Source organism: Xenopus tropicalis, chromosome 10, assembly GCF_000004195.4.
Source record: "Xenopus tropicalis strain Nigerian chromosome 10, UCB_Xtro_10.0, whole genome shotgun sequence".
Taxonomy (NCBI): Eukaryota; Metazoa; Chordata; class Amphibia; order Anura; family Pipidae; genus Xenopus; species Xenopus tropicalis.
Window position 1 is genome coordinate 8,966,537 of NC_030686.2, and position 25,928 is coordinate 8,992,464.

The window sequence follows — 25,928 nt, forward strand, 5'->3', positions numbered from 1 at the left end:
TCAGGCACAATCAGCTTGATAGATCAATAGTTAGTCTTTTGCTGGACAATTTGACGTGGCCAAAAAAAAAAAGACAAGGTCCGGGGCCCACTGGGTTTTATCCCTGCCAACCCAGCCTTAGAGTAGAAGGAAAGGCTAATAAAGAGTTAATCCCAAGCTGCAGGCATACCTTCAGTTCTCTCAATAGTGCCCTTAAGTCTCCCCATATTTCTCCTGTTCAGATGATCAGAAGCCTCATAGGAAAGAAAGTTCCCATAATGCCTCGCTCCTGCACCAAGACTGCAGTACATTCTCAGTGTGTAAGACTGTGAAGAACTTTCCTGCTGATTGGCTCAGATCACACATTACTAAGGGGGAGGAGGGAGTTCTCAGCATTCTTGAGGGAGGGGAGAGAGGAGAGAGCTGCGTGTCTCTGGCACAGGAAAACAAACACAACAAATCCTGTTTCTTTTGACAGAGGACTCAGTGCAGCGTTTGTGAGTGCTTATGGCTGTATTTACATAGACCTTTCTGATAAAGCTTACGGAGTTTTTACCTTTCCTTCTCCTTTAAGCTGAATGAATGAAGTTCCCCATATGATGCACATAGATCAGTGAATAAAACCTCAGTGCCAAAATGCTGACAAACTCACCAGTCCAAGCACATCAAATGTATACATTTTATAGTATTAGGAGTGGTTACAGGTGGACAGGGGCATTTCCCCGCTGTGCACTTAGGGGAAGGGCACAAATGACCCGCTTCTCTTCACCTGTGTTCTGTAGCCGCTCCTATAGGGTTCCGGGTTTAGCTGCACTGACAGGCACAGCTTTGGCCTAAGAGCTCAACCAACCTCAGGTATGTGCCTAGTGACTCCCCAGTGCATCTTCTTCTTCTGCCTACGGCCACCTTACAAAACGACACACTGCTGCAAATGTGCTGAAGTATTTTATTCCATCACTGGGATAAAATCAGCGACTGTGCAATTGTATTCACAAACGCTTTACATCTTTACAAACGCAGCTAGAATGCAAAACCAACCCAAATAAACTCGTCAAATCGACAGTAAAACAGAAGTATATACACATGGGTCCATACCTGTGTGAAAAGAGAAATTAAAACGCTCGGAAGACTGAGCAGGGGAAAGGGGGGAAAAAAAAAAATCTGTGTTTGGATATATATCGGAACACATTCTTATTATGTAAGCATGGAATGTCGTTAACTGTATAGATATAGGTTTCAATTCATTGGCTTAATGTGGTCATACACCATAAGGTCAGCTCGTTTGGCAAGGTTGCCAAACAAGCTGATCTTTCCACCAATATGCCCACCTTGAGAGGGCGATATCGGAGCAATTTGATTTATTAATGGGAATAGGACCTGTTGAAACAAGTACCACCTTAATGAGCTTAATCAAACCAGCCCGATTGTCATCTGACCAATATTAGGGCAGATATCGGTCGGGGCCCGTCGGGGTCCCCATACACAGGCAGAAAAGGTGCCAAATCGGTCAGAAGGACCCAAATCAGCAGCGGATATCTGCCGCCTTTACTCAAATCTGTTAGTGACTACGGTTATTGTTATTTCCTTTTACAGTGAAAATGCATTGCGCTAAGACATACAGACCAATTGAATAAGATCAATAGAAATTTGATAAACTGGTTACTATTTCCCCTCTCTGTATATTAAAGGAACAGCAACGCCAAAAATGAAAGTGTATTAAAGTAGGCAAAGTTGTGTATTTGCTAAAGTAACAGTACCATAGTATATAAATAAGCAGCTGTGTAGCCCCGGGGGCAGCCATTCAACCCGGAAAAAAGGCACAGGTTACATAGCAGATAACAGATAAGCTCTGTAGAATATAATGGGGCTTTATCGGTTATCTGCTATGTGCCTGTGCCTTTTCTCCTTTGAATGGCTGCGCCCGGGGCTACACAGCAGCTTTGTTTATATAAATTATAGTAGTCTTTCTGAGGCAAACACACCAGCTGTATCAGCACAGGGCAACAGTACACAATATCGTAATTATTTTTTATACACTTTCATTTTTTGGTGTTACTGTTCCTTTAATAGGGATTTCCTGAACTTTTATTTCAGCAGGGTGTTCAAAACAAAGAGGATAACTTGTTCCTAATTAAACAGAATATAAGAAAATGCACACAAAAAACATCCCTACAGTGACAAAAATAGCTTGAAGTGGCCACACAGCGATCTCTCTGTGGCTTCTGTGGGAGAAGGTCTCTGACCAACTCACCTCCAAGAACGACAATAATAAAACATTTACTGTTGGGTGTTAACAGAAGCTTATACAAGGGTTTGTTAATGAAGGAAGCACCATATCCTAGCCAAACCATCAGACGAAAAGGTGACAAACTGATGCAGAACAGGTTACGTCACCAAAGCAGATCTGAAATGATACAATTTATGGCACATGTAGAACTCCAAAGTCCATCTGCGAAGGAGAAGAGAAGAAATGTCAGATACATACAAACAAAAAAACTCTAAATATTACATGTATTACATCATGCAGTACAAAAATAAAATTAAAGGGGAAAATTTGTTAAAGAGCCCCACACAACACAGAAACCCCTAATATCCCTATCCCTGTAATCTGTTCCTTCAAACAGTAGGAATAAATACCATTTTTATATGCTGAAATCCAGCTGCAAAACTGTTCTTCTCTTTCTGCATCATTTGTAATCCTGGCAGGGGAGGAGGGACTAAAACACTGATGTTACAAACTGTAACAACTTCTCCGCAGCTTACAGGCAGCATGCAGGAACTACATAACCCACAATGCATTGCACTGGGATGTTCCTTTCCTTATTGACATCACATGATCAGCAGGGGTTTGTGGGATTCCCTTTTCTCTGTAATAATAAAACAGTACCTGTACTTGATCCCAACTAAGATATAATTACCCCTTATTGGGGCAGAACAGTCCTATTGGGTTTATTTAATGGTTAAATGATTCCCCTTTCTCTGTAATAATAAAACAGTACCTGTACTTGATCCCAACTAAGATATAATTACCCCTTATTGGGGCAGAACAGCCCTATTGGGTTTATTTCATGGTTAAATGATTCCCTTTTCTCTGTAATAATAAAACAGTATCTGTACTTGATCCCAACTAAGATATAATTACCCCTTATTGGGGCAGAACAGCCCTATTGGGTTTATTTCATGGTTAAATGATTCCCTTTTCTCTGTAATAATAAAACAGTACCTGTACTTGATCCCAACTAAGATATAATTACCCCTTATTGGGGCAGAACAGCCCTATTGGGTTTATTTAATGTTTAATTGAATTTTAGCAGACTTGAGGTATGGAGATCCAAATTATTGAATGGTCCCTTATGCGGAAAACGCCAGGTCCCAAGCATTCTGGATGACAGGTCCCATAACTGTACAAAGTTTAGTTCTTTTTAGAAGAAAACTGGCCTTCTGGATAATGGATTTCCAGATAACGGATCCCATACTTTTACTGTATATACACATATATATGGTATTAGAGTCAGTCTCTACAGAATGTAGTTAATTTCTACTACTGATACTTTTACTTACCAGAGCATTTAGAAATTCAGGGCAACTGGGAACGATTGAGGCTGTGAACAAAAAGAAGGGTTAATACTGAGAAATATTGAGAAACCGTAAACAGCCCATATATAATGCTGTCAGAATTGCAACAATACATGGCTATGTTTTGTGGCACGGATAAACAAGCTGGCATAAGTGTGCCAATGCAGCACTACTAGCATCCCATGGTTGTTGGGGTCAGTGACCCCCATTTGAAAGCTGGAAAGGAAAGCAAATAATTTTAACACAATAAAAATTGAAAACCAATTGAAAAGTTGCTAAGAATATGCCATAGTAACAGTTAACCTGAAGGTGAACCACTTCTAACATTTCCACGATAATATACCATTGCGTCTAGCACCAAGACAAGAGGACTGGCAGAAAGGACCTGATTTCAAGTATCTCAAAGCCAGGCCCATTTGGAGGCAACTAGCTAAGCAAATGAAATAGGTAGAAGCTGCACTGGCACGAGGAACTGTATATTAGCCAGACTTACTCCGAACTTCTGAAGGCCGTGGTACCCATAAAACTGCTCGGCTTAGTGTAAAGCTTGGGTAAAGAATTAAACCTCAAGAGACTGATGCAAAAACTATTGTGCGTGGGGTTGGAACTTAAAGGGTAAGTAAACCAAGCGAATGTAAAATTGATGAGAATGCTATTCTAAACACTTTTGCATGGGTTCCCCCAACCACTGGTCTGTGCCGAACTGAGCCGCCTCTGGTTCCGGCTGCAGTCTAAGGCTGATGCCACACGTGGCGTTTTTACGCTGCGTATTTTCTAATTCTCTCAGCGGCTGAAAAACGCCCGATATCATCATCCATAGAAATATCTTGAAAAGACTCGAAGCAAACCACACAAAGCGTAAATACGCTAGAAAACGCCTTAGCACTGATTTTCCAATCGTTGGGTGAAATACGCCAGTATTTGCACAGCAAGCTATTCCTATGTATACACAAAGGCAGCTGCCAGACCTAGCGGAAATACTATTTAAATACTATATTACTATTTTGCACTATTAGCACCATGGAAACGGGATTTGCTACGTCACCAGTACTAGGCTGAAAAACGCCATAGTCAGGGGCTGTGTGGCTTGTGCGGCGTTTTTAGGTTGAGAAAAAACAAAGCGTATAAACGCCACGTGTGGCATCAGCCTAACAGCTTCAAAGACGATGAAAGTGTCCCCAATTACCTTCATTCCCAGCTCCCCGATGTGTTACACAGCGTCACATGCGAAGCCCAGGAAGCTTTCTACCGATTGCAACAAGGACCAAAAAACTTAAAGCTCATACTAAGTGGCGGGGAGTCTCACCACTTACACAAGAAGAGCTCAGGGCTGGGTGCATCTAGTCACAGGGAAACAAGCTCAGGGCTCCCACTGATTTTGTATTATGGTTTTATATATCACATTATTATTATATTTTATATATCACAGAGTAATAATAATAGAAATTAAGTGCATAATATAACATGTATTAACTACATTTACATTATACATGTAACAATTAAATTATATACTTTGTACTAGTTAATTGGGTTTTATTATGTGCTTGAAGTGCATTGAAATTGCATTTTTAACCTGAATTTGCTAGAAAATTCCTGTTACCTGGATCATGAATATTAATGACTTGGAGCTTTGGTCACTCTCTGCTGTCCTAAAATACTTTTTGTATTTTTGATTTTGCTGCGCGTCACGTCCTTTGACACAGGCGTCACTTTCTATGACGCTCGCGCCGGCTTTTGACGCATGTGTAGGGTTTTTTTAACGTGCGCGTCATAGAAAGCAACGCCTGTGGCAAAGGACATGACGCACAGCGAATCATTTCACCCATCACTACTTCTTAGATGTACTGATTAAAGCAGGAGTTTCACGTCAAAGACCCAAAAAGGGATTATTTTTACCATGAAATGGGAGGGATTAGAGATAAATCAGGGCAACACTGAAGATAAATGGGTGTGGCCTCTTCTATTCTGTGAGGTTAGAATAAAAGGTGGCCATACACTGTAAGATCCGCTTATTTGGTCAGGTCACCAAGCAAGTGGATCATCTCCCAATATGCCCACCTACGGGTGGGCGATATCAGGATAATTAAATTGTTTGGCCTGAAGGCCAACAGCAGGTATAGGCACCATTGGATAAGGGATGCGTGCGGTCCCCGATACGATGGAAAAATCAAACCTGCCCGATTGAGATCTGGCTAATTTCAGGTAAAATGCCGGTGGTGCCCATACACGGGCGGAAAAGCTGTCAGATTGGTCTAAATGACTAATATCAGCAGCTAAAATTGGCCCATGTGTGGCCACCTTAGGTCTGTGTGGGGGAACCACTATGTTGTTTTCACATATATGGGCCCAAAAAATCCAATGGGAAGATACAAACCAAACAACTTTAGAAGGGACTGCCCAATTCAAGGCTTAAGTCCCCCATACATACTGTGTATGGGCACTTCCGACGGGCCTGCCCGACCGATATCTGGCCAGAAATCGGGCAGATCTCGATCAGGCAGGTTAGAAAATCTAGTCGGATCTGGGACCACATCGGCTCGTTGATGCGGTCCCCGGACCGACTTTACCTATGCCTGTCATTATAATTCGATTGTTTGGCCCCAGGGCCAAACGATCGAATTACCCTGGATTCTCCCGATATCGCCCACCCGTAGGTGGGGATATTGGGAGAAGATCAGCTCGCTTGGCGATATCGCCAGTGGATCTGCCAGTGTATGGGCACCTTTATAGTTAGTAAGTATATTATTATTATTATATTCCATAATTTCCTTCTAAGAGATGTCAGAGGGAAAATAACATTTAAAACCCTGGGTTTTATTGGCAAGTTCCTACAGGAGAAAAGCAGCTGTAGCCGAGATCTGATAAGCTATAAGGATTACCAATCCCCTGCTCCAAGCCCCCCAAGGGGAAATGAACCCCTACAATTTTGGAACCATTGTCCTAATGAGACAATGGAAACACTGAAACCCCTATGCTATGTGCCTGTATTAGCAGAACATGATGCATATACATGGGAGATACAGGGGTTAAATGATGAAAAAGCATATTACTCTGTGTTGTCGTTAAGAACTATAAACGTTCCAAGGAAAGTTACTGGAATAAATGTCAGAGTCCCACCCTGGCATTTTGGTCAGTGTCCCGCCCTGGTGTTTTGGTATTCCTATGGAAAAGCAACATATTTGCTGTAACATTCGCCCATTTGGCATTGCTGCAGTAGCATGACGGCACGTAACAGCTCCGCAATGCAAACTGATTCCGGCAGCATTAAGGGAAATGTGGCAGAGCCGGGGAGGGCTGCGATCACTGTTCATTATCAGCGCATGTATTAATATTCTCACCCCTGTTCCCAACTCTCATCGTTAACACCTATTCCTACAGAATGTAAAGTGTATCAGCACCTACAATTCCTGTGCTCATTCGGCTTTGTGCTCCTGGATGTAGGCCTTGATACAGCAACATAAGCCTTAACACAGATCAATATTTAAAGGGGAACTCTACCCAAACAACTTAAGCTTTTTGAAAAGTAAACATTTCAAGCAACTTTGTAACAGACATCAATTAAAATATACGCAGCCTTTTCATGATTTTAATGTAATAATTTGGTTTGGAACAGTTGCCTAAACCCTGCCCCCTGTTCCCTAAGCCCCACCCCCTGTTCCCTAAGCCCCGCCCCATTCCCCTGCGGATCTGGCTGACTACTTTGTGACTCAAATAAACTGTAATAACAGTAGTCGCCTGCATCCTCCCAATCCCCTGCTGCACACGTGATGTCAATAAGGAAAGGAATATCACAGTGCAATGCATTGTGGGTTATGTAGTTCCTGCATGCTGTCTATAAGCTGTGGGGAAGTTGTTACAATGTGTAACATCAGTGTTTAGTCCCTCCTCCCCTGCAAGGATTTCAAATGATGCAGAAAGAGAAGAACTGTTTTGCAGCTGGATTTCAGCATATAAAAATGGTATTTATTCCTACTGTTTGAAGGAACAGATTAGAGTGATAGGTATATTAGGGGTTTCTGTGTTGTGTGGGGCTTTTTGTTTTTTTGGAAGCCAGTGTTACCCCTTTAGCCCCCAATGTCAGGGTCGTAACCAGTAAGCATATAGTGAGACTGTCTAAAAAAAAAAAAACACCAAAAAGCTTCTGACTATATTAGAAATAATGCAGACAGGGCTACTAACCATACCGAGTTAAATCCTCATTATAAAAGTCCGTCTCTGATCACAGAATGTATGAATAGTAACTGGCGGTAAGAAAAGGACAGGCCGGCTGAGACAAGCTCTCCTTCCCTGGCATCCCTGCAATTCAGTGTTACACAATAAGTACTACTGTGCAAACAGCACATACTATGGTTTTTTTCTGAAAGGAAAAAGAATTTGAGGTAATGAATACATGTAATTGTAAAGGCCCACTTACCTTCCGGAACCAAAAAACAGAACCTAGGGGTAGAGTGTATGTTTCAGTCCTCCCAACTGACAACAGACTAAAGGTCCCCATACACGGGCCGATCCGCTCGCTTGGCAATGTCACCAAGCGAGCAGATCTTCTCCCGATATCCCCCACCTACGGGTGGGCGATATCTGGACAATCCACGCTAATTCAATCGTTTGGCCATGGGGCCAAATTATCGAATTATAACAATGAGGGGGGGTTTTGAAAGAACCTAATGAGGGATAACTGATAAACCAGGGCTCCCCAACCTTTCTCATTGGTGAGCCACAGCCAAATGTAAAAAGACTTGAGAAGCAACACAAGCACCATAAAAGTTCATGGAGGAGCCAAATAAGGGCTGTGATTGGCTATTAGGGGCCTCTATGCACCCTATCAGCTTACAGGAAGCTTTATTTGGTAGTAAATCTTGTTTTTATTCAACCAAAACTTGCCCCCAAGTCAGGAATTCAAAAATAACTCCCTGGTTTGGGGGCACTGGGAGCAACATCCAAGGAGTTGGGGAGCAACATGTTGCCCTGAGTCAGTGGTTGGGGATCACTGTGATAAAGGCAAAAACAACGGCTCTTGTGGGCAAGTTAATTCCCCAAGCAGTGTTAAGGTGGCCATACAAGGGAAGATTTCAGGCCGATTTGGCAGCTTATCTGCCTGTGTATGGGCACCCCAACAGGTCTACCTGCCAGGCATCGGGCCTAAACTTGCCCAGATGTCGATCAGACAGATTTAATTTTTTGTCGGATAGGGGACCAATTCGGCTCGTTGATGTGGCCCTTGGTCTAACAGTGCCTCTGCCCTAGGACCAAACAATGGAAGTAGCCCAATATTGCCCACCTTAGGTGGCCATATCAGAAGAGAATGCACTTGTCTGGCAACCTTACCAAATAAGTGGATCACAATGTATATGGCTACCTTTTCACACAGCCCCTTTCCCTTATATCCGGCTAGCACCATAGGAGTGACAAAATCCATAGGCTATTCTCAACTCTACAAAGAGAAGCGTAGGGCCCATGTTACTGGCAAATTAACGTATATTTGGCCCTCATTGGTCCATGGTGGAATCACTTCTCTTACTATTAATATTATACTATTTCTATTAACGTATGACCACATTTATAGCCGCATACATAGGCAAGATCAGAAATCATCTAACTAAAATGTAAAATACATGGGTTATAAATCCTGGACCTAATGTATAAAACAAAGGCTACAGTTTATTTAATTCCATTAGATTTTCCATCTGCCCCCCACTTTGGGGAGACAGCAGAGTCATATTAGCTGCTTCAGAGCAGGGGGGCTCCCTACATTAGTTACAATTCAGTTGGGCCAGGATATTTAATTGAGCCCAAACAGGTTCAGGCCCACAAACATGAACCAACGAAGTTAAACAAATACTACAGAATATGCTATTACTACAAGATGGGCAGATTTTTCTAATCTGTGCGCCCTCTGGTGCACACAGCGAGAATTACAGCAGTGCAAAACACATCTCTGCAGTTAGCAGTCTCTTAAATATCAATAAACCCTGTGCCTGCCCAGTTGTCAGGCACTCTTCTGTTTCTATGGCAGCAGGGATAGCAATTACCAAAGCTGGAACAATGGGATCAGCAGAAAGCAGACTAGTGAGGCTCTGACTAATTAGCAGTTTCGTATATTCCATTACCATATATATTTTATACAGGTTATGGAACTCCAAGGTGAATTCAATATACTCTTATTTTACAACAGGGGGTACATTACAGGTATAGGACCTGTTATCCAGAATGCTTGGGACCAAGGGTATTCCAGATAAGGACTTTCCGTAATTTGGATCTCCATACCGTAAGTCTACTAAGAAAACAATAAAACATTGATTAAACCCAATAGGGCTGTTCTGCCCCCAATAAGGGGTAATTATATCTTAGTTGGGATCAAGTACAGGTACTGTTTTATTATTACAGAGAAAAGGGAATCATTTAACCATGAAATAAACCCAATAGGGTTGTTCTGCCCCCAATAAGGGGTAATTATATCTTAGTTGGGATCAAGTACAGGTACTGTTTTATTATTACAGAGAAAAGGGAATCATTTAACCATTAAATAAACCCAATAGGACTGTTCTGCCCCCAATAAGGGGTAATTATATCTTAGTTGGGATCAAGTACAGGTACTGTTTTATTATTACAGAGAAAAGGGAATCATTTAACCATTAAATAAACCCAATAGGACTGTTCTGCCCCCAATAAGGGGTAATTATATCTTAGTTAGGATCAAGTACAGGTACTGTTTTATTATTACAGAGAAAAGGGAATCATTTAACCATTAAATAAACCCAATAGGACTGTTCTGCCCCCAATAAGGGGTAATTATATCTTAGTTGGGATCAAGTACAGGTACTGTTTTATTATTACAGAGAAAAATAATTTTTTTTTTAAAATTAGAATTATTTTCTTATAATAGAGACCATGGGAGGGTTTCTGGATATTGGATCCCATACGTGTACTGCACAGAATTCTACATTATTTAAGAATATGAAGTGCTGCATAACTTGCTGGGGGATATATAAATGATGGCGAAATAAAGATAGTTATGGTGCCACTAACAAACTCACATCTCCAATCAAACGACGTGTCAGTAACTATATGGTCACTCCATTTGTCCATCTGTAGGGAAGGAGTCGAGACCCTGATCTGCAAGATACAGGTGGTCCTATCCTTACGCTTGCATCAGACATTGCGTCTTTTTTGAAGTTATATGGAGTCCACTTACCTTGTAACAAACATAACTGGGGGCAAATCAGTGTTCCATTTCATAGAGGGCAGTATGTCAGTATGAGAACACATTTGGAAGCTTACAACTGAGCTTTAATATGAGAAGGCTCAATACTCCAACTGTATTGGCTTCTGAAGGGGATTTTTGCATTCAGTATTCACCACCATTTGTCAAGATCCAGCGGAGTACAAGTTGCCTTCTAAAACATATCGAGCAGGTCAAAAACCACCAACTAAAGGCCTTTTCGATGATATTGCTATACATTGGTTTTCAAGCAATGGCTTATGTCTGCCATTCTTAAACCTATCTAATTGTCCAATTTAGAGGCTATATTTTTGCATTAGTGTAATTTGGTCACAGCGGTACAAATTCTGGGCATTCTTTGAAGACCCAAAGCATTTGTTTTAAAGTTCACGCCAAACAGGCAGCGGATATCGATCTGCATTAGCCAACAGTTAAGCTTTGACCTTTCTATGCAGTGCATCCCAATTTATCCCAATGGGGTTATAGTTGGGTGATTGGGCTGGCCAAGTCATCCCCATCAGCTTCTCTTCTTCAGACAGTTTAGTCAGAGCCTGGAAGTATGCTTAGGTTTATGGTCCTGTTGCATTACAAAGGGCTTCCCAATAAGTCTCATACCAAAGGCTATAGCATGGTACTGAAGAATACAGTTGCAGCTCCTTAAATTCAGAATTTCAGTGGTTCTCAACGTTCCTAATGCCGTGACCCTTTAATACAGTTACTCATGTTGTGGTGACCCCCAACCATAAAATTATTCCTAAGACCATCGGAAATATGTGTTTTCTGATGGTCTTCGGTGACCCGTGAAAGGGTTGTTCAACCACCAAAGGGGTCCCGACCCACAGGTTGAGAACCGCTGCTCTGTATCCAACTAAACTCTCTCAAACCATAACATTAACACCACCATGCTTCATTCACCCAGGAGATCCTGAGAACATCAAACTTGGATTCCTTAGTCCACAATGTTTTTTCTTTCTGGAGGAGCCCAGTTGTTATATTTCCTAGCCCATGCAAGACTCTTTACCCAGTGAGGATTTCCAAACTGTTACACGAGCCTTCAGCCCAGCTTCCCAAAAACTTTCTTGCCATGTTGAAGTGGCCACTTGATGTTTGCACTCAGTCAGCTGTGTCTTCATATCTGGTACAGTCGGTCTTCCATAACACAGGCTCTTCCGGTCCTTTTGCACTGATCTGGTCCTGTGGTTGATCTAGGTCCGTTGGACCTTTAATGGACTTCTGTTTACAAACTACCCTATTTCTTGATGCTGTATGATAACGTGAGCACCATGAAAATGTAGTCTATTTCTAATCAGATCTAGATTGTTTTGAATAAAAGCCAATCGTGTTTCCATTTGACATATGTATTCCTACAATTACATTTTGGAATTTTGGTTAAAATTCTACCAAGAGTTCTAAAAAAATAAATAAAAACACACTGGGAGTTCAAAAACTTTTGATTAGACATAATTATGTGTAATGTGCGCCAGTTGTCAGCCTGTATGTGGGCAGCTTTAGTTTCTTTTGACCAAGAACTTAACGACTTGAGGACACAGGGCATAACTGACCTTGCCCCAACCTTGTAAGCAATAAAAAAAAAAGAATATATCAGCGAGCATATCCCACCCCCCGCGCAAACCCGCGATTGCACATGCACGGGTCTTTACAACCGCATAAGAGGCAGTGGGGGAGAGGTATGCCCCCCAATTTGTGCCGCCCTAGGCCCGAGCCTTTGTGGCCTTTGCACAAATCCAGGCCTGGGGACAGCCAATCCCAGCCCTGCATGTACACGTTTGTGTTCTGGCTATAACCAAAACAAGAAAAGGGATTACCGACACATTTTAGGAAAATGAAGTACAGCCATGAAGTACATTATATCCATAAACCACTTGTTAATGGGTCTTTTATGAACAACAAGCACAGATGGTCCCTAAATGAGCTGAACGACCAACTCAGTGGTCTTTTAGAATGCATCAAAAGAGACATCACTCCTTCCCTTTAAGCTATATGCAATGCCAATTAAAAAAATATAAAATACAACACCAGATTCTACTGATTTTGCCTAAACCGCTATACAATGTTGAAACGTGAGATGCCATACAAGTGCTGACACTTTGCTCTACCTCTTGGCAATATAAAAGACGTGATAAAAATCGTGTTTATTCAGCTATATTACGTAATGGAAATAGACAGGACAAACCTACGATATGGAGTTCTGACCAATGTGGACAACTTAAGAACAATGAGCTTACAGGACAGTGCTTTGGCTTTTGTTTGGCATATCTGGCATTTATAGCTCCGGTGGATTCCCACTAACTGTGCAGATAACGTTGTTGAGAAAAACCTTAAGACTGTAATAAGAAATAAAAAAAAAAAAAAGCATGTTTTGCGATTGGAGGCGGTAATCTCCCAAAATGTTTACTAATTTCTTTTTATCAGTTCACAAAAATACAGTTTTTAAAAGAAAACAAAACAAACACACAGAACAAAAATAAAAGCCATCACAGTCTGTTAAGGTCAAGAACAAGACTCAAGGATAAAATATACTGTAACCTTCGCGCAGCCTCGTCAGTCGCAAACATACGGCTAATGAAGTTCTTTGCACCCACAACACGGGTGACACTGGTGGGTAATGGGACCCTTCTAGACAAGGAGGAGAAACCCTGAACTGCTGTTTTCACTGCTAAATTCATTGCTTTGAGCCCTAGTCCTGTTTCGCTACAAATCATCGGTCACATTTGTAAATCTTGTTACAGACTTACTGGCATTTGAAGAAAATAAAAACCTTTCACTCAATCAGCAGCTTCCATTTGAGGCCTCCTTACTAATGACTTAAAAAAAAAATACTCGGACACATCTAATATAGAGGCCCTGTTATAAGTCATGTGTTTAACTGGTCTGCACCACTGTGTTAGGAATCAGGGTAGCCTTCAAGCAGTATGGGGAGTACGGGAGGGCGCAATGGAATGAGCATAGAATCTTCTCAGGTTTAAGTTCAGGGCGGCAGTCTCCGGTTTAGGAATTGCTTTTCTCTTTCATCTTCACGTGTCTGTTTTCCTGGAGAGGCAGAAAATTAGCAGCTTAGGAGGAGGGAAAAATAAAAAAAAATCTTGGTAATGTCATGAACGAGGAAGATGAGATGATTGGGTGGCGTGCAAGGAACACATGAACAAACGTGTCTCTCTAATCAGCACAGAACGGTCACTAACTGATCTGCGAGAGAACATGAGATCCTGAAGATCTGAGCTGCTGGGTGTGAGACGGAAGGTTCTCAAAGTACATCCGACACCGATACCGCATATCTGCCTTCTCAATGCCTCCTTATACTACAGAGGAATACAGTAGCAGCCATTTATAAACCAGCTTTAGCAAATTTCACACAACTTCAATTCAAAGGTAAAAGGTGTCCTGCAAAGCACACACTTAGAAGTGGAGTTTAATGTTGAGGATTACTTGCACACTGTAGCCTATGCTTTTGGCCTTTCCAAATACTTGTTATTAAACCAAGGCAAAGTACAGCCCACAATGGCAAATCCTATAGCTAACTTTACAATGTAGGTGTATGTGTTGAATGACGTCTTCAAGGACCTACTAGTAAAATGTCATACAAAGAAGGACTGTAAGCTTGTGAAAAAGCTAGCTCCAAATCAAATAAAGTTTCTTAATGGCCACATCCATACAGCCAGCTGGAGAGCTCAGCTAAAGGACAGGCACCATCGATAGGCTTTCTAAAATTCACAAAGAAAAGTAAACCTGGACGACCTATAGTACATGGGATTGGGACGGACGGAATTCCAGGCTGGGTTGAGCAGATCTTGAGTTATTATATACATTTACGCACAACTTCAAATCTAACAACAAAGCACAATAAAGCTACACAAGCAATCATTTATTCAACAGTTTGTGAGGCGTTTTATCTCTGGTGCAAAGACTATTAAATTATTCATCCCCTTGATCTCTCTAACCAGCCTTTAGTCTTTGCTCAACTAACAACTTAAATGGTTCATTCTACTATATATCACACAACTCTACCTCTGTTTAAAACCCCTCACTTTCTTATAGGTAAATTCCATACAGAAATAAATTGGAGCAGTAGAATGCTGGCTGGGTTTGGTCATCGGCATCAATTCTTCCGCCCTGTGCCTGAATGATCTTTTCGCTCACAAAGAGAAAATATTGGTTGGTTTCTTTGTTGTTTTTTTGTGCAACAATAATGAAAGTGAAGGAGCTATAAAGCTCTAAATCAGTTTATTATAGAGACTCTCGATAGCATTTAACCAAGGCAAAGCAGCACTGAGAGCTTTTGTAATAAATAATGTGCATTAAACAGCGCACACCTGAAAGAAGAAAACACCGATATTCACAAACTGTTGCAATAATCCTTTCAATAACCTTCCCCTAATAAAGCAGAGGTGGGTCGGGTAGATGAAGGCTTATCAGGCTGAGCCTTAAGGTCCCCATACACGGGCCGATAGAAGCTGCCGATATGGGTCCCTTGGACCGACTCAGCAGCTTATCTGCCCGTGTAGGGGCAGAAACGAGCGGACTGGCCGACCGATATCTGGCCAATTTCATATCGAACGGCCAGGTTAAAAGATTCAGTCGGATCGGGGGCCGCATCGGCTCGTTGATCCGGTCCCCGAACCGACTGCCCCATTGCCGCCTACATAATCCAGTCGTTTGGCCCCAGGGCCAAACAATTGGATTTTTTTTTCTTAACTTCAAGCTCCAAGCGAGCGGATCTTACCGTGTATGGGGACCTTTAGATCCTAATAACTAGTAAAAGCATAACAATTGCCATACCCCGGCTGGTTGTTGGGAACAAACTCATAAGAAAATTTGCCCCACACTGGAGACATCTACATTGAGAAAATCAGTTTGGCTGGGGAGGCCCAGATCCTGAATATATTCTGGAAAAGGAGAGTACATCATGCATTAAAAGAAAACTCTACATACAAGTTATGTACTTCTGTCCTAGGACTGCTAACGACTTCATTCAAAACATTCTCAAAGACCTGGGTTTTGATCCACACTTGCACACCTGGGATCCTATGGAGGCCCAGAAATTTTAAAGGAGAAGGAAAGGTAAAAACTAAGTAAGCTTTATCAGAAAGCTCTATGTAAATACAGCCATAAGCACTCACAGAAACACTGCACTGAGTCCTCTATCAAAAGAAACAGGATTTCTTGTCTTTTTTTGTAAGCCTAATGTTCCAGTGTTGGATTTCCTCTCTCAGAAACATCCTTAATACCAGTGGCCAGAGTCTGCGCAATACTCTCCTCTCTTCCCCTCCCCTACCAGAATGCTAAGAACTCCCCCTCCCTTATGAATGTGTGATCTGAGCTATAAGGGCTAGAGCAGGGGTGGCCAATACGTCAATTGTGGTCCACCAGTCCATCCCCCGTGGATTTCTGGTGGACTGCGATGAAGCCGGGGGATGCGCGAGTGCAGCGTGAATGTGTACGTACGCATTCACGATGCACTTCTGCATCCCGGCTTCATCAGTCAATCACGGACAAAAAAAGTCTGCCCACCCCTGGGCTAGAGACTGCAGGAAGGAAGCTACTTAAAATGGCAGCTGCAATCTTAAGCAAATGGAGAAACCTTCTAGAACCATTTACTCAGGTATGGTAATGCTTTCTGCAGAATAAATATATTGTTCTAGGTGGCAAATCTATTGGCAGCAAAATGCCAAAATGACTTTCCTTCTCCTTTAATACATACGTTATTCCAAAGACTGAGACATAGAACTAGGCTTAAGCATATGGGGCAGGTCTTGTTGCCGTTTTGTTTTTAATCTGATAAGGTTGCTGTACCTTCGGGCTTGTAAAGCAGTCATGTGTACATGGGTTTTAAGAACAACTTGTATTTTTTGTCCATTGCTTACATTCAGCATACACCAATTACATTTATAAAAGAATCCAAAACAGCCCCTTATTTATAATTATCAAAGACTACATCAGAATAAGAATGGGAAATCTGCATCTAAATTGAACATTACAATTTCATCATGTTACAAAAATAAAAGATAATAAAAGTATGCTCTTAACTAGCACAACCAGCTGTTAATGCAGCAAAATAGGAAACAGTGCCAAAGAAACTTTTATCTCAAAGAAAAGCTCCATCGGCTTATGCTAAATTCTATACAAATTGGGCTCATCCCTACAATATAAAAAAAAATAAAAAAATCCTACAAACATTACATTGTGATTATTGTAAATAAGCCTAATTCCAGCTTTACATAGGGATACAGTTGCTCTACAGGCCTTATCATTATGTAGTTGATACTGACCCAAACCCCCAAAATATGTGAACCTTAAGCAAAATGTTATGTCCCCTACTCCACAGAAAAGCAACTACTTTTTCTGAACAATGTTTAAAAGAGCAATAAATTATATATATATATATATTTTTTTTTTTTTTTTTTAAGCTTGCGAAGGGAAAAATGTCACAGCATTTTATTCATGTTCGAATTCGTAGGAACATATTAATCACTGATAAATACATCTTTAAGCTCCTATACAATTCCAGGACTATAACATTTTGTATCTAGTGAACTCCATTATGATAAATTGATAAATATTCCCCATTGTTTCAATAATATTATCTCTATTTTTCTTTGTGGAAATACCAGCATAAAAACTTTGACATTTAAGAAAAGGGTTTAAACAACCCCTGTTCCAATTATGAGAAAAGTCAGGACAAAGCAAAAAGGAAAAGCTAATTATCTATACACTGAATATACCAGGGGTCAAAATAAATGTAACATTAAATAGTGTTTCAAAAGTCTCAGCTCCCCAATCATGTGACAAAAGACCATTGTGGTTTCATCTTGTTTCACATTTTAGGTTGAGTTCCTAGTCGTTCTTCTATGAGAAACACTAGAAAAAGAAAAGGCTTGCTGGGCAGCAGTGTAAAACCAAAGAGGAAGAAACTCTGATGCCAATAGGCAGGATACAATTTCTATGCAAGTTATTGCAAATGTTTATAATATCTCTTTAAAAAAAACTGGTCAGAACTAGAACAGAAATAAAGTGTATTGGCTTACTACAAAAATATAGCTTAGTGACATTCCCTGTCTAAGTGCTGGCTCATTGTTATATGAATTAGAATTATCACCACACTGTGTTGTGTGAGCAATAACATCAGCATAAAATATTCTTGAAATCACACTTACCTCTGGTGGTGGGGGTTTGATGGTGACTGGCTGAGAGGTCCGCCTTGGAGGAGAAGGCTTTGGTTGTACTTGCTGCTGCACAGGGTTATAATAAGTCACCCCTCCGTACACCTGGGACTGAGCCTAAATGGTTACAAAGACAAACACACAATGGGTTGTAAATATTTCTTTAAAGATTTAAAAACTGGGACATCCACGGCTGCTTTTGCAATAAAAAATGGAAGACACTGTTCTACCTACCTGTGCATTTGGGTAGAGATGAGTTGGTGGTGGAGGCAGAGCTCCCGGAGGGTATGGATAGGTGGGATTCCCGAAATTCATAACATTGGGTGGAGCAGTAAAATATGGAGGAGGCAGGAGCTGCTGGGGCGGTGGCTGGCCAGGTGGGAGAGAGACTGGAGCAGGATAAAGATTTGGGGTAGATATGGTAGCAGGTGGCTGATGTGGGTGTATGCCTGTAACAAATACTATAGTTTAGACAAGCAATATTGCCAGAGTAACAAAAATAATTCTTCCACAACCTTTATCTGTAATTAGGGGGAAATGTACCACAAACAAAAATACTCAGCGGCTCAAAGGAGGGCAACAGATGGCAGATAAAGTAAATAAAATGAACAAAGCAATTCAAAAAGAGCAGATATAAAGACCCAGTAACACCAGGAATTAAAATTCATGACATATACATTTAGGCTTAACTGTCACAGTCTGCACCAAAAAAAAAAAAAATCAAACAATTATAACAATAATTATGGTGGACATAAGCCCTAAATTTGCAGAAAGGCTGCATAAGGTCCCAAATTACTTTTTCATCATATCTCCATAGAAAAATCTGCCCCCTAAACATGCAGTATAACGGATAAAAGACTCACTGCATGGTAAACGAACAGTAAATGAGGAGTAGGGCTGCCGGGACTTAAGACACAGACTGTAAGACTGGGACAATGAGGCTATTAAATGTCAAATTACACAAAAAACAAAAGAACACCTTTGCGCTGTTGTATAATAATATCTGACAACATATTATATGAAGTCAAACGTCACCTTTAAACTGTTCCTTAAGAAAAACTGGTCTTACCAGAAAGCAGTACCATCACATTTATGCAGTATATTAATGGGAGGGAAGATCTTACTGGAATAAATGGACTGGGTTGTTTAAGAATATGTGGGGTGTTACCTGGATGAGAAAGGTGCATTTCTGGTTGTACAATCATACCCTGAGGGGGCATTGATGATGGGCTGTCACCGTGAGCATATATTGGTCCCTGGAACTGGACTGTAAATAGATAAGAGAACAAAATATTGATATTTCTGATAACAAATGATATTTTTACATTGCTTTTTCCCCTGAATGCAGACTCTGCCTTAAATAGAATGACCAGTTCCGCCCAACTACTTACGTGGATCATAATAATGACTTTCCATAAGGCTGATGTGCATGGCTGCAGGGTCTGGGACAGGCCTCTGACGCTGAGTAGAGTACCTTTTGACACGACCACCTTGAACTGCCTGAAAATAAAAGTTATGATAAAGATCTCTGATTGATTCTATGTCCCTCTCTACACTATAAAAATTAAGTTTCCTAAAGTTTAGTATGAATCAAAAAGATGGTTTCAACACTTAAGTGCTAATGAAATACTTGTCTGGTTAAACAAGGAGTAGGCACCTGATTTAATCACAGAATGACTTAAATCTCTACAGCTAGTGGCTTCAATGCTGCCCTTACAGGACTGCTACTTACCATGCCTTCCATACGATTATACTGCGGTGGCCCACCACCCATGTGCATGGGATTAGGAATACCTGTGAGAGAAACAGTTATAACAAGGTGCATTAGGATGTGTTAAGCATATGTACATTATAGTAAATGGTAATGTATCTGGTAGAGTAACCTAGTTTCTGCATGGGATGCCAAGATGATATATTTTACTTTTCTATTTACAGAATTCTCTCATTAGGCACTCATGGTTACTATGACACCACAAATACAAGTAAATCGACTGAACATGGTTTCCAAGAACATTTGAAACAATTTCCCCAATATGTATACTGGAAAGTATGGAAGTTCATTCAGCCCTTACCACGAGGGGAAATGTATGCAGGCTGTCCTGGGTTCCAGCTCTGCTCCGAAAGGTTCATCTGAGACAACTCCTCCTCAATTCCAGACATTCCACCCTCTGAAGGAGGCTCCCAGTTGCCTTGCTTCACATTAAGTGGTGCAGGGGTGAACTCAGCAGCAACGGCGGGTGGCACAGGAGGTGGTGGGGGTAGTTCAGTAACTGTAGTGTCCTCCATGCTCTTTCCTGTATCACCAACTTTGATCCGACTCCTCCTAACTCTAGAATAGGATTTTTTCTCCACTGGTCTGTCAGGAGGTGGTGGTGAAGGCTCTGCTGCTTGCTTCTCAATGACTGGTTCTTCCTTGATTATAGGATCTGCTTCAGGGGAGAACTCTCTAGGAGGAGCTGGGCCTTGCTCGGTGCTGCGAGCTCTGTGCCCACCATAGTCCTGTCTGCGCTCAGATGGATGAGGTGGAGCCTCCTCCTCGGACTGGTAACTGGAGCGGTTCTCCTTATATCCACCCTGCCTAGAGTAAGTCCTAGAGGGTCCAACTTTGTTAGAAGGTGGTGCATTGCGATTGGTGTAAGGTCGGAGAGGCTGGGAAATACCAGAGTCCTGATACCGATTTGAAGGTCGACTTGGCTTCTCACTGATTTCCTCTCTCCTGGTGGGGCTGCCGAATCTGCAAAAAGCAGCAAAAATATCCAGAATAAGCATGTTCACATTTAGAATCATTTTGGATTTTTCCAAGAGTTACTAAAATTGCTAAAATATTGAGTAATGCTACAAACTGGAACTAAACCATTCAAACCTATTTTAAGAATAGAAACTACAAACCACCCCCCCAACACTATTCATAGCTATGCTTATCGTTTATAACTTTAGGGAACAAGTCAATGATAATTGGTTTATGGACTGTTGGCTTAGTAACACTATGAAATAAGAACTAAAGAGGAAAATTTCGGTATGTTTACCGTTCTAAAACACGTGTGGATCCAAAACTATTGTGTTAGACTACAATTGGGGGATTTAATCACAAAAAAAGCTGTAAACCTCCAATTAAGAGCAATTTAGGAACCCCATTTCCCTACCTGGGTTTTCGTGGTCGCCTGGGGCGGATTTCCTCTGAGTTTTTGCTGGAACGAATATCATAACCGTATATAGAGATAAGCTCTTCACGAGACTTGGGGGCCTGCTCATCCTCACGGAACCTGTCATGTTCCCATCTCCCCTCATCCTTCCAGAGTTTGCGTGGATGTCGTCCCTTTGGCCTATGGAGACCAAAAGGAAAGGGGGAGTTAAAAATAAACTGCTCAATGGACTATCATAAAAAATAATTGATAATTATTACACACAAAAAAGTGGGCAATTTAAGTCACATGTACAAACAAACAAATTCAAAGGATAAAATAATCAATAAAGTGATGAAATGGCCCCAATATGTATTCGGTGTATAAATAGCCATATTTTAGGTTTAGAATAGTACTATTAAAAAGTCTAGTTATGCAGAATTCTTTGGGGTTGCTTTACCTGACTTCCTCATCATTGACATGTCCACGCAGGTCATGCTCAAAGAAAAGTCCTTTCCGAGGGATGTAAGCTGGGTTCTTCCTGTCTTCATCGTCATCCAGCTGCTTCTGGGATTTCTTGGAGGTCTTATTCTCTTCTGGCTCGGTGCTCTCCTAGGGCAAAATTAGCAGTGGTTACTTCTGCACTTACAAACACCATAATATCTTTGGGAAATTTTGTCTCGGTAGGCTGTAATGGATAAAACTCCAACTGCAATTCACCTCTCCTCCTTACCAAGCAAAATGGTAGTTACACACACTTATGGAGTCAAGTGGGCTCTTTTTGACCCTAAAGCATCTACAGGGAAACATATTTTACATCGTTAACATCTAGAGCCGTGAAAAAGTTGTCCAGGTACATGGTTGGTATGACTTGAACGAAGGGACTCCATCTTTAATCGAGACATGCAAATAAAGGTATTGAGATGGCGTCATGGCCTGATTATGAAGCAGGACAGAAGGCCTATATGTGCCAGAAGTGATATAGACTACCAGAGAGCAAAAGCAAGTTTTGATTAGCTTTGTTAACCCATGGAAAAGCCAGGATAGGAAGTAAGCATTTCTGATAAGGTAAGTCAATCTGAGTAATTCCCTAAAGCTTCTTATCTATCTAAACCTTTGAGGACTAATGGAGGATGCTATACCCCATGTTCCCCTGTGCCACAGACAGCTGCAAAATAAATACATTTTAAAAAAGGCAAAAAAAGACTATATTCATTTGTCCTGTGACTTCATACCTGCCCATCCCCGCTCTGGCGCTCCCCTGTCACTGCTCCCTTAGATTTAGGCTTCTGTTCTCTTGTAGCAGGTGCCTCCTCCACATTGTTCTCCTGTTTCAATGTTGTCTTCAATGGCTCTTCTTCACTTAAGTGAGCCTCCTCTTCCTTAAAAGAATTTGTTATAGTAAGAAATGCTTAAAAGGCAGTCAGTAAACAAAAAAGGACATTCTGTAACCACCGTTACATCTATTTCTCTTCAGTCACTTGGTGGACACAGGAACAGTGGGGTATACCTGGTACCACTAGGAGGCAGGACACAACAAGAGAAAATAGCTCCTCCCCAGCCAATTATACCCTACGGCCCCTTACAGGCAAGCCCAGCTCAGTTTTGTAACATGAGAACAGAATATAAGTTTAAATAGTGACTGTACTGAACAAATAACATGATAATCATCTTGAATCGTCATCAACTTGTTTGAGAGCTGTAGAGATAGCCTACTTCCAGGGCAGGGGGGTGGGGAGACGTGTCCCACAGAAGGGTGGGAAGAAGCCTATATGGAAGGGTCCATCACGGCTTGAAGAACCTTCCTGCCGAAGCCAGATGCTGCTGGAGAGCATGGAGCTGCTTTGAATTGCTGCTCCATTGATACCTGGTTCCAGAAGGCCCAGAACATGCTCAAACCTCTGGTGAAGTAAGCCGCAAGTTTTATGGGGGCTGGTGGCCGCATATGCTCGCTGAATGTCTTTGATCCACCAAGAAATGGAAGATTTGGGAGCCTTTTGCAGTCCTGAATGCAGTATTTGCAAAGCATCCAACTTGTGAAATTCTTGTGTGATACAAATTAAATTTTAGGGCCTGATGGGGTCCAGAGAGTAGCATTGGCCAGGGATGGACAAAAAAAAAATAGGATTGTAATTTCATGGATGGGAACATCCGCAGAACTGCTTAGTAAGAATAGAATATAAGGAAGAGTGCCCTACATGATAAGGCAATGAGCTTGGACATACTTTGCGGAGGCTACAACAAGGAGAGAAAGACTATCTTTAGGGTAAGTCAGAGAATCAGTACAGAGGTCAGAGGTTTGAATGGTGGGTTCGAGAGAGATTTCAGAACCAGGTTGAGGTTCCACGTGGGTACCGGGTCACAGAAGAGAGGGACTAAGTGAGATAACCTTATGTCCAGGAAGAGCACTAGACGCTCAAAACTTCAACATACTGTAGATAGGTAGAGAAAAGGTCTCAAAGCTCACCTGGGAGCAACGTTATTATTGCTGGTAAATGGTCCAAACCCTGTGGTAGGTCTTGGCAATTATGGGTTTGCGGGCAGCCTGCAAGATGTGTCTCAGAGTCTGTCAAATTTAGCCTGGCTGGATTGGGGAGTTTTATCGAACCTTGGGTAAGGAGGTCCAGAAGCAGCAGAAGGGGCCAGGGGCCCACCATGATTAGTTTAAGGAGATCCAAGATTCAGGTGCGGCAGGGCCACCTGGGGGCTATGAGGATGACTGTGGTCTGTTCCCATGTAATCATCTTGATCATTCTGGAAAAGAGGCGCAAAGGGGGGAAGGTGCAGGCTAGACAGAATTTCCAGGGAAACATCAATGCGTCTGCTGCCAATGCCAGTAACGGGTAAGGAACTGCTCTATTTTCTGGTTCTGTCTTGTCACCATCATGGGGTACACTTCTGGGACTCCCTATCTCCTTGATATGTCATGGAATATCTTCTCCTTTAGCGACCACTCCTTTGGATCTAGGCTCAGGCAGCTTAAGAAGTCTGCTTCCCAATTTAGAAGGCCTGGGATATATATGGACGAGATGGGTGTGGTTGGTCTCTGCCCAACAGAATATGAGCTGTACTTTGTTGAGAGCTCCTCTGCTTCTTGTGCTGCCCTGGTGGTTTATGTATGCCACCGCTGTTGAGCTGCCTGATTGGACTCTTATGGCTTGAGAGGAAACAGAGCTGTAGCGCCCAGATTTTGAGGATTGGGAGGACAGTAAACTAGTAATGACAGTTTTGGAAGGCAAAGCAAGAGTACCTCTGATGGGGAAGGAAAATGGGAACGTGTATATATGCATCTTTGATGTCTAGAAAGGCTTTGTGTTTCTTGGGTTCCTGAGGAGTCCTGGACGTAAGTAAATGGTGAGGAGGGGAGGCAAATTCTAAATGATAGCCTGTTTCCATTATAGTGTGTACCCATGGATCGTGGGTGAGACAAAGCCACGCATCTGAAAAGTATTGTGAACCGCACTGCAAACTAAGATGGCGCCAAACAGTATTTCCGGACGCATGCGCTCCGTAACTTCCACCCACCCGCAGAGTACTAAGCATCAGGATTTTGCCCCCCAGAATTCGGAGAGGGGGATGCACTGCACCTGACATACTATGCATTTGAGCTTCTGCTCCCAAGGGGAACTGGGTGCTAGAATGAGGAGACAAATGGGCCACAAATGTAAATGCCAAGATAGCGCCTCTGATGGGAAGCTCCAAGTAGCATTCCCATAGTTAACATTACGCTCCCTGTGGTCCCAAGGTCAAATCAGCTAGGGAGCGCTACCCCAGTATGGACCTCCTTTTATCTCAGTGTGTAGAGGGGAGAAGGGGGATCTGAATATCCATATTCACCAAGTGAATGGATCCCCTGCTTCTTTCCCGTCTTCCAGCCAGCGCGGACCACTCCTATAAGGGGAGGATAGACAAGCTGGGTGGTCTGCGCACATAGAAGTATACCCCAGAAACAATCCCATGGAGGGGTTTGCCAAATACAGACACCCTACTCTGTGTAGGAGTCCCAAGCCACCCCTGTTGTCAGAAATGAACAGACTAAAAATGACAGAAAAAAAAACCCTGTAGAAACCAAAGCAGCAATACGTCCGAACCTCCTGAGAACACAACAAAAAGTGAGCTGGGCTCTGCCTGCCTGGGAGTATAGCCGACAGAGGAGGAGCTATTTTCTCTTCTTTTGTGTCCCGCCTCCTAGTAGTCCAACTGTTCCTGTGTTCCCCAAGCAGATTCAGATCAATTATAGAGAAAAAAATATTTGCAGCTATTTATTCAAACAATTTTATCCAGTAGTGTTGCACAAAGTATTTGCTTTTTTTGTCAGCAAACTAAAAAGGCTGGATCCAAAGCCATTTTCTGTTCACTGATAAATCTAATTTAGCACCAAATGCCCCAGGAAGGTCACCCACTGATAAACAACCCTAAAGTACAGTCATTGTCTAACAGTAGTGTGTTTTTGCTGGACTATGACCACAGCTGCATGTCAAGCGTTTAGAAATAGGAAGCACTCCTAACACTTGAAGGGGTGTCAAAAGATTTGTTGTGTTTGTTTCTCTGCCAGAGACATACAGCTCTCTGCTCTCTCCCCTCTCCTGCCCCCCCCCCTCCCTCAAGAATGCTAAGAACTCACTCCCCCCCTTAAGAATGTGGATCTGAGCCAATCAGCAGGCAGCTGACTTATAGTCTAACTAACTCAACATGTACACCTGTCTTGCTTTTGGTGCAGGAGTAAGGCATTATGGGAACTTTCTTTACAGAGCTCAGCGTTTTTTCTTCCTGTTTGGCTTCTGATCACATGAACGGGAGAAATATGGGGAAACTTAAGGGCACTATTGAGAGAACTGAAGGTATGCCTGCGGC

General features: G+C 42.0%; 1 protein-coding gene across 4 annotated transcripts in view; it reads right to left on the reverse strand.

Annotated features, from left to right (window-relative positions):
- Positions 1–2,030: 2,030 nt before the first annotated feature.
- casc3 (CASC3, exon junction complex subunit) overlaps positions 2,031–25,928 on the reverse strand; it is a 29,265-nt gene continuing 5,367 nt past the window's right edge. The window contains exons 4-15 of one of the 4 annotated variants that reach the window (XR_001923301.2): positions 22,310–22,456; positions 21,535–21,686; positions 21,096–21,275; positions 20,025–20,686; positions 19,685–19,746; positions 19,344–19,452; positions 19,121–19,219; positions 18,187–18,401; positions 17,947–18,069; positions 7,735–7,851; positions 3,541–3,581; positions 2,031–2,428 (exon numbers count right to left, since the gene is read on the reverse strand). Coding sequence is in view for 3 of the 4 variants with exons in the window: in XM_012971726.3 (XP_012827180.2) it covers positions 7,744–7,851; positions 17,947–18,069; positions 18,187–18,401; positions 19,121–19,219; positions 19,344–19,452; positions 19,685–19,746; positions 20,025–20,686; positions 21,096–21,275; positions 21,535–21,686; positions 22,310–22,456 (1,857 nt within the window). In the remaining variant the exon portion in view is untranslated. 4 annotated transcript variants of the gene reach the window in all.